The sequence below is a fragment of the Perca fluviatilis genome, chromosome 21 (genome assembly GCF_010015445.1).
Source record: "Perca fluviatilis chromosome 21, GENO_Pfluv_1.0, whole genome shotgun sequence".
NCBI lineage: Eukaryota > Metazoa > Chordata > Actinopteri > Perciformes > Percidae > Perca > Perca fluviatilis.
In genome coordinates, this window is record NC_053132.1 from 494,765 (window position 1) to 504,997 (window position 10,233).

A 10,233-nucleotide genomic window follows, 5' to 3' on the forward strand; every position below is an offset into this window, starting at 1 on the left:
CGCTTATCAGTTCAATTTTCTAAGCACAAAGGGACAGTTGGAAAAACAGAAAAATGGGTTCCAATATCCAATTTTTCATTTATTTCCACCTTGACAAATTAAAAAATTGGATCTTTAACCTTTTTTTCCAATTTTCTGTTTTATTCAGAGGATCAGAAATTTAGAAAATTACAAAATTGCGTCTGGGCTCCAATTATTCAATACTGCAATGGTATGCTCTCCCTCGTCCCGCCTAGCTACGCCCCACCCCCCACCCCCCACTCAAAACCATCAGTTGTTTTATTTATTTTTTTAGGTCCATATGCAGTTAACGACCTGCATATTCCACAAAGTAGGGGGAGATAATACCATTCCAGCATTGAAAAATTGGAGCTCAGATGCAATTTTGCAATTTTCTCAATTGCTGATCCTCTGAATAAAAAACTGAAAATTGGAAAAAAAACAGGTTAAAGATCCAATTTTTTAAATTGTAAAGGTGGAAAAAAATGACATTTTCCAAATGTCTGTTTGTGCTTAGAAAATTGAACTGATAAGCGTTAGACTGACCTCAGACAAAAAACGAATGGTTATTTGATTTTCGTTTTAAAATACAACAATTGAAATCGAAATACAAGGCATTTTTTTCCTTTTCATGGTCAAAAGGGGATGGGAGAAATTAAAAATATGCTGTGATTTTCATTTTCTATTTCATATAACAAAAATAAAATCACTCGGAAATAGAAATGAAAAAAGGTTTGTTTTTTCATATTCAGAGACCGGATGTTGTCATTTCCAAGGCAACAGCGCCAGCCTAGCCTACCAGTGTTGCTTTCAGACCAGGCTAAAATTACTTTGGAAACCTATACTCTTGATAATGCTTGGGGGATTTTATTTCATAATGCCACATGTATTTATTCTCCCCCTGCCTCCCTCTGACTCTCTGTCTCTACCCGCCGCAGACAACTTCCGCCCCAAGAGTCGAGCTAGCCAGCGCGCGAAACAGACTTTCGGTTCACGGCTGTAACGTTACACGCCACCGTTAACCGTTAATCCACAGCAAACGTTCTGTTGCTGATCTGGCAGAGAGTCACCGGCGGTTCGGGATCAGATCATGGGGATCAGACCTCCGGGTGCTGGGTCTATTCTAATATTAGCTGCTGCTGCAGCTAGCTAGCAGATAGCCTCCAGCCCTGTGACCTCGGTCCCCGTGGTTCGTTCCCAGTGCTGACTGACTCTGGTCCGTCTGCGAGCTCGCGCGCTTCCGCTCTAGCTGAGCTGGGAATCTGCGCGCTGCGTGATTTATTCATATTTTATTTTATTTGCAGATAGTGATATGCTATGATGCACTGATGTCAGGCAGGCTTGCTGCTGCTTTTAGTCTGAGTCTGTGAGATAACCAAACTTCCCTTAAATATAACGTGCATATAAATAGATGGAATAAATAAAAGTCCCTCGAAATACATAGTAAAACATACATGTATTTAGGCTATTGAACTATTATGACTAAAGCCTGTATTTCATGATCTATTTCATAGCCATATGTATATTTAGGCTACAGATTCCCTCAGCTGCAGCCGGGACATTCTAAAACGCTTAACGTGAAAAAGCTTAACTTTAATGTACCTAAACAATGATCAATCAAATATCAGTCAGTTATCAGTCAGATAACGTCCATAACGACTTTGGGTTAGATTTTTATAAACAGTGATCAAAAAATCGCTTAACGTGAAAAAGCTTAATGGTTAACCACGTTAAGCTTTTTCCTTGCTAATTTCCCTTTAATGAAGCAGAAACCCTTAATGTCAGCTAACGTCCATAATAATTGTACTTTGGGTTAGATTTTTAGTTTTTCAGTGGTTATGAGGAGCAATATGAGAGAGACATTTGGTAATCCTTGATCATTGCTCATTGATCATAGAGATAGGCGCCAGCTCTGCAGAGTCGGTCCCGGGGAGCGAACCGGGGGACCGAGGTCACAGGGCTGGTGGCTAGCTGCTAGCTAGCTGCAGCAGCAGCTAATATTAGAATATTAGACCCAGCACCGGAGGTCTGATCCCTATGATCTGATCCCGAACCCCGGTGACTCTCTGCCAGATCAGCAGCTAACGGCAGCAACAGAACGTTTGCTGGGATTGTTAACGGTGGGCGTAACGGTAACGTTACAGCTGTGAACCGAAAATCTATTTGTCCGCTGGTTTGACTCTCTTCGGGTAAGTTGGTTCGCGGTGGGTAAGAGACAGGGGGCAGGGAGAGAGGGGAATAAATACATGTGACATTATGAAATAAAATTCCCCAAGGACTATCAAGAATATAGCTAGGTTTCCAAAGTAATTTTTTGGCCTGGGCTGAACACTGGTAGGCTAGGCTGGCGCTGTTGCCTTGGAAATGACAACATCCGGTCTCTGAATATAAAAAACAAGCCTTTTTTTCGTTTCTTTTTCGGTGATTTTATTTTTGTTATATAAAATAGAAAATGAAAATCACAGCATATTTTAAATTTCTCCCATCCCATTTCGACAATGAAAAAGAAAAAACGCATTGTATTTCAATTTCAAATGTCGTGTTTTAAAACGAAAATCAAATAACCATTCGTTTTTTGTTTTTTAATACCTGTTTATGAAATGAAAATCGAATGAACGAAAAAGTACACGGAGCAATAATTTCTGGGGTTTTTTTTAAACTCAAATTAGGTATATTTTTTACATAAATGAGGTTAATTGACCATGAATTCCAAGAATATGTGTTAAACTGGAGTTAATAAGTTAGAATGAAGTTGGCTAAGAAGATGTAGACAGAATTAAGTAAGGATAAAAACTGAAAATTGGAATTTTTTAATTTGTCAAGGTGGAAAAAAATCCAAAGAATTGGATATTTGAACCCATTTTTCTGTTTTTCCAAATGCCCGTTTGTGCTTAGAAAATTGAACTGATGAGCGTTACACTGACCAAAAATCCTACAAAGTACTAAATTATCGTTCATAAGGGGATACAAATTCTTCTGGATTTTTGAACTTTCTGAAACACACTTTGCGTACTCGTGTGTACTAGTTCTTGTGTGGTAACTAGCTGACGACAGAGGTGATGACACACAGGAACATCCTCCTTTGAGAGACATAAATACACGGACAGCCGTTTATAAACTGTTTATCACACGGCTGACTGGTGGTGAGTTCTGCATGCTGTAATCCACTTTTATATGTTTTTAGACATATATAATCTTAATTAACCTATGTTTTTCATTTATTGTGTCTAGACCTACTCTACCTGTGAAGTGTCTCGAGATAACTCTTGTTATGATTTGATACTATACATGAAATTGAGTTTTAACACATTTTAAACTTATTTTAATAGCATGAGTTTGTAGCGCTGGAATGTAAAAGTACATTTACTCCAGTACTTGTACTTCAGTACCAAACGTTGAGGTACTTTGTACTTTACTTGAGTCTTTTCTTTTCTTTTCACTTTCTACTTCTACTCCGCTACATTTCAGAGAAATATTGTACTTTGTGTGTGTGTGTGTGTGTGTCTCTGTGTGCATGTGTGTGTCTGTGTCTGTGTCTCTGTGTGCACGTGTGTGTCTGTGTCTCTGTGTGTGTGTGTGTGTCTGTGTGTGTGTGTCTGCTTGTGTGTCTGCATGTCTGCGTGTGTGTGTTTCTGTGTCTGTGTGTGTGTGTGTGTGTCAGTGTGTGTGGGTGTGTCTGTGTGTGTGTGTGTCTCTGTGTGTGTGTGTGTGTGTCTGTGTGTGTGTGTGTGTGTGTGTCTGCTTGTGTGTCTGCGTGTCTGTGTGTGTGTGTGTGTGTGTGTGTGTGTGTGTGTGTGTGTGTGTGTGTGTGTGTGTGTGTGTGTGTGTGAGAGTGTGTGTGTGGAGTTCAACGGTTTAGAACCAAGACACCGAAATTGTAAATCTACCCAATTACTTAATCTTAATCCTTGTGTTGTCTTCCTGTCGGTCATGCACTTGTTGTTGTTGTTGTTGTTGTTGTTGTTGTTGTTCTCCAGCTGTCTTGCCTGTTTATGAAGCATAAAGTAATAATTTATTTAGTTAATGTATTACTTAATTATGTCTACATCTTCTTAGCCAACTTCATTCTAACTTATTAACTCCAGTTTAACACATATATTCTTGGAATTCATGGTCAGTTAACCTCATTTATGTGAAAATATACCTAAAAAAAACAGAAATTATTTTGACTAATGGTTAAGATCAGAGAAACCTATGTTGATGGATGATCACAGCCTGTTTCGTGTATGTAAGTATGTTATTTTTAGGCAATTTGGTTAAAGAGACCCATATTTTTGACATAGAAAATTTGAATAGGGGTCAAATTTGAAAATTGGTAAAACAGTTTAAAGATCCAATTTTTTAAGTTGTCAAGGCAAAAAAAAAAATGAAAAATTTGATATTGGATCCCATTATTCTGTTTTTATTCAGAGGATCAGAAATTTTGAACATTTTAAAATGGGTCAAATATGACACGAAGATAACAGGATGGTTAAAAAAACGCACTTTAAATTACAAAATAAATCATTTAACATTATAACAAACCACTTTTATCAGGAGTTATGCATTTTAGCATTTCATTTTTTTCATAATATTAGGTAAAAGGTCTTGGTCTCAATGTGTTTAGTATTTTGGAGAAGTGAAAAAAACTGGTTCCTGTACCAACACAAATGTACTCTGTTTTTTTTTCTAAACACAGATTTCATTATACAGAAAAAAGGGAAGAAGGTGAAAAAGGGGAAGTGGCAAATTTCCTGAATCCGGAAACTTTCCTGTGTGTGGCCACACGGCCAATTTCATCCTACTTATTCAACCACAAAACCCACTCCTGTTTTTAATAGAAGCACCTAAATATAAACATATTTCTACTGTTTTATTGTACATTTGTCTGCACAACAATTTGTCTATTCCCGGTATAAATAAATACACATTAAAACGTGCCAAAATGCCCACGGAGCCAAATGAAAACTTCACCACCACAATGTTAAACTCGACGACCCCGATTCTTGGTTGCCCACCAGTCGGTATCCAACTGGAAGGTGTGATTTTGCCCCCGGTGCTCACCATCGATGTCATACTGGGGATTCTGGGAAATGTAGTGGCCCTGTGGATCTTCTGCTTTAAACTGAAGGCCTGGAACCCCAACACACTGTTCCTCTTCAACCTGGTCATTGCCGACTTCATGGTTCTGGTGAGTCTGCCGCTGAGGATCGACGCCTTGCTCAGGCGCCACTGGGTGTTTGGAGACGGCATGTGCCGGATCAACCTCTTCCTGATGTTTTCCAACCGCTCGGCCAGCATCGCACTCATGACTGTGGTGGCAATTTACCGCTACTTTAAGGTAACTACCTTTTCTAGTAGTTTTAAAGCAGTGCTGGTTGAAGGTGCTGTAGGTAGGGTTGTGAAGATCCAGGACTTAGCCAAAATATTTGAACATCAACAATCTGCTAAAGCCCAAAACGGTCTCCTAAGTCCCTCCCCCCACAAGGGAGAATGAATGTGTGTGCATGAGCAGTGATTGACACGCAGTTAGACACCCCCACCCGGCCCTGATTGGTGTATCTGAACAGGGAGCGGTGGATTTTTACAAATCTCACTCCAGGCGCCAGAGGAGTGGATTTCATGTAGTTCTACTGGAACATAGGGTCAGTTTTATAAGTCTTACCTACTGCACCTTTGAGTGATTTCTAGTCTCACATGTCCAGCTCTTTCTCCACAGCGCTGTGGAGTAAGGTCTGGGTTGTTTGCATTTCTTTAAACCAATCACAATCGTCTTGCGTGGCACTAAGCACCAGACGCAGCGACAGTTGCTCTGCTAAATAGTCTCAGGAAGGAACTGGTTCTGGTGGAACATTTGCACCCTGCAAAAGAAAACACCACATCCAATATTAAATGAAGTTAACTGTTGACACAATACAGTAAAGTGAGCTATTTAAATGAGCTCATACATGGTTAAACCTCATTGGCTCTTACCAGTGTATCTCCATGTGTATTTCGTCCACAGCAATCCCACCAATCAGTCCCAATACATCCCAGCAGTGGTGTAGTCTAATGTATTGTAGTGGGTATACTGTACATATCAAAGTGTGGGGTCTGGGTGTCCTCCCCCAGGCGTCAGCACACTACGCACTATGCACTGTGCTCAGTGCGTCAATGAAAGATGAGAAATCATTGCACATTTTTGTGTGGGTATATGGAAATCCCGGAGCTTTCTTAGTGGGTATATTGCGTATACTTGCGTATCACGTAAACTACACAACTGCCTCCCAGTTAGAGAGGAAATGTCCTAAACATATTCTTTCTAAATATTTACAATCATTTCCTGAAAGAACCAAGCAGGCCTGCCTTGTTGCAACATCCAAAGTTTTCTTAAATACTCGACATTTTCAGGGTGTAGCTTGCAAGTTTGTTGTTATTTTCTGAAACATAGTTTTGCAAGGCGAGGGATATGGCAAATAAAACATCATAACTAGCCCTTGAGTTAAAGTTCAACATATTAATCGACAATGGAAATTATACTTAGATGGAGCCCTAACTGGAAAATGTATCCTGATTGGTCAGTGTGTGGCTGGTGTGCAGGCTTTCATACCATAGATAACAATGACGTGCAGGTTTCTTGGACCATGAACCCCAATATCCCTAGCGCTTTGACATATTTTTTGCTCCTACATGATGTAAAATGATGCACCATCACTGTCCTTTTCCTCCAGGTGATCCACCCTCATAGCCTGACAATGGGAACTCACCATTGGCAGGGCTCAATCTCGAGGGGCGGGGTAAACGGTTGTCTTTCAAATTCCCTCTGCACGTAATAGGATAGCGCTACAACCAATCAGAGCAACGCTAGTTGATAGATTCAACTTTAAACTCTGAACACATCTTCCTTTTTTAAGAATGACTTCAGTGCCGTTCTTTGTTCTTTTCTCAAAGAAAAGCTCCAAGTCTTCCAGAAGACCTCTGTTCACCAGCAGCAGCAGCAACCATAAGCCCCGCCCACCGACTCTATACACAATGTGACTGGCCTGACCAGAATTTGGTTTTTCCAGCTCGCAAGTCAACGGAGAGTTGCTAGACTGACCCTGGCTGCAAATTACATTACATTACAGCTAGGGTGCGTCTAGATTTCTAGGCTACGACCCTCACCCATTGGCAGGTGAAACTGTCAATCTACCTGCCAACATGGCAGGTAGATTGACAGAATTACATGAGAATTGAGTGATTCATTATTTACTTTTTGCCACTGTTGTGGACTCAGAGGAGCAGTCAGTATATGACATATGTGTGTGACAGAGGAAATCTATTAACAAAAAGAGAGAAAATATATATGCCAGGAGTCAGGAGTAATTATTAGTTTTTTATTAACTGGACAGTTGTTAAATGTGTATTCTGCTCTTTGACATATTGTTGCTCCTAAATGATAAGATATGATGGACTTTATTGATCCCACAATGAGGGAATTCAATTGTCACAGCAGCAGCTGAATGCAGCACAATAACAAAAGTACACATAAAATATAAATAGGATAGAAAAATACACAAAAAAATAAAAATAAAAAGTAGAGTAATAACAGTAATATGTATTTACAGGTGGGGATAATATATATGCAGATGAATAAATAGATGAATATGAAATGGCATATTGCACAGGTCACAGTAAGTATGTACAGAGTAATACATAATACTTATAAGGTAACTGTTAATACACTGCACATATTCATATTTAATTTATATTACTCTAAACCACCTTCTGTAGACCAACTCTATACTACTGTCTACACTGGACTGTATGTCTTGTCCTGTCTATGCACCACCTGTCTATACTTTGTATATCACATTGCACTTTTCTGCTCTTTTTGCACTTCTGGTTGGACGCAAACTGCATTTTGTTGTCCTTGTACTCTGCACAATCTGACTCTGACAATAAAGTTGAATCTAAAAGAATAACTATAAGTGCAGAATACATAATCAGTTCTTCCACAAAAATGCTGAGCTTTTTTGTGATTGTTGCGGGCAAAAATCTTTGATTATGCGGCACGTTTTCTTAAAAAGTGTGATGGACTATGCGGGATATTAATGCAATTTTATGCGAAGAAATTGCGGGAACTTGCATAATAAGAGGAACAAAAAGTGATTCCTCCCCAACACCCTGCTTTCCGATGATGTTCACGTCGCGTAATTACATCACTTCATAACGTTCCCATGGCAACAGGGGAAAATGGCTGCTCTTGTGTGAAGTAAACGCAACATTTTTCAACTTTTTGCTAAGATATATTCATATCCCTGTCCTTTTCTTCCAGGTGGTCCACCCTCACCACCGGTTCAACCGCATGACTAAGCGCCAGGCGGTGTTCGTGTCGGTGTTTGTCTGGCTGCTGGTGATCAGTCCTCGGGTTCCCATGCTGGCGTACAACCACATCAAGGGCAGCGGCACCAGCACCCAGTGCTTCTTCTTCACATCTTACAAAGAGGCGTCGCGAGCCATCATCATCCTGGTCGGCATGCACCGCATCCTGACAGTGGTGGAGTTCATCATCCCGATGGCCATGCTGCTGTTCTGCTCCATTCGGATCTCCGGCTTCCTGAAGGGCCGACAGATGGGGAAAGCCGACAAGGTGCGCAAGGCAATGCGAGTGTGCGTCGCCATCGTCGTGGTGTTCATGGTGTGCTTCCTACCCACCACGGTGACGACTATCGGGGTGTGGTACATCCGCTCGTACCGCCCGTTGGACTGCGCCTCCTTCTACACCTTCACCCAGCTCAACATCGTGTCCCTGGGGCTGAACTTCCTGAACTCGGCCCTGGACCCTATCGTCTACGTCTTCTCCAGCTCCATGTTCAGGAAGGCCCTGTGCAGCTCGCTGCCGCGCGCCCTGCGCTGCGGAAAGGACGCAGGCGACGACGGTGAGAATGCGCAGTCCGCGTCCGGAACCCAGTCCACCACCCAGCAGGAACTGAAGTCCATGAGGACGGACAGAGGGAGTGAAGCCATGTGATGAGCTTTCCCTCCATGACAATGGAATCAGAATCAGAATCAGAATCAGAAAGGGTTTTATTGCCAAGTACGGTTTTTAACACATACAAGGAATTTGTTTTGGTGTTGTTGGTGCACATCACACATTCTTTAATGGAATATTAAACAATATAAGTATATGTACACATATACATATACATACATACACAGCTATGTTTCCATCCACACGTTTTTATCCGAATTAAGTGATATAGAATGAAAAATGCCTCATGGAAACAGTAAAATTCGATTGAATTTCATGAATATCGACTCAAAGGAAATACGTTTTATCTTGATTGATATACGGCTTATGTGATAAACGCTGATGGAAATGTTATTTGCCGAATAAATTAATGAATTGCGATTAAGTTTTAGGTCATTTTATGGTTGCAACCCGCCACAAAACGAAGAAGAAGAAGTTTGAGTTCATTTCTGCCCAGTATTTCTGCTCTGTTTGCACACATGGCGGGCGTCAACAGAGACAGATGTTAAGTGGACGAACCGGGAGACGAGAGACTTTTTGAATTTAATTTATGTTCCCACACCAGAGGCCACCTCCGTTGTCTTTGGGCATTTACGTGCATCTGCATCATCACAGCAATGTGTTGATAGTGTTGTTTTCTTATTATAGCTCAATATGTCGCTATCAGCTGGTACATCAGCACTATTACAACTTGATATGTCGCTATCAGCTGGCACATAAGCACTATTACAACTTGATATGTCGCTATCAGCTGGCACATAAGCACTATTACAACTTGATATGTCGCTATCAGCTGGCACATAAGCACTATTACAACTTGATATGTCGCTATCAGCGGACATAAGCACTATTACAACTGATATGTCGCTATCAGCTGGTACATCAGCACTATTACAACTTGATATGTCACTATCAGCTGGCACATAAGCACTATTACAACTTGATATGTCGCTATCAGCTGGCACATAAGCACTATTACAACTTGATATGTGCTATCAGCTGGCACATAAGCACTATTACAACTTGATATGCGCTATCAGCTGGTACATCAGCACTATTACAACTTGATATGTCACTATCAGCTGGTACATCAGCACTATTACAACTTGATATGTCACTATCAGCTGGTACATCAGCACTATTACAACTTGATATGTCGCTATCAGCTGGTACATCAGCACTATTACAACTTGATATGTCGCTATCAGCTGGTACATCAGCACTATTACAACTTGATATGTCGCTATCAGCTGGTACATCAG

General features: G+C 40.8%; 1 protein-coding gene across 1 annotated transcript; it reads left to right on the forward strand.

Moving 5' to 3' along the window:
• The first annotated feature begins 4,585 nt into the window (after positions 1–4,585).
• Positions 4,586–9,086, forward strand: LOC120551393 (hydroxycarboxylic acid receptor 2-like). The gene is made up of 2 exons (XM_039788815.1): positions 4,586–5,320; positions 8,276–9,086. Exons 1-2 carry the CDS (start codon positions 4,925–4,927, stop codon positions 8,969–8,971), a joined length of 1,092 nt encoding a protein of 363 aa, XP_039644749.1. The 5' UTR covers positions 4,586–4,924; the 3' UTR covers positions 8,972–9,086.
• The last annotated feature ends 1,147 nt before the right edge of the window (positions 9,087–10,233 follow it).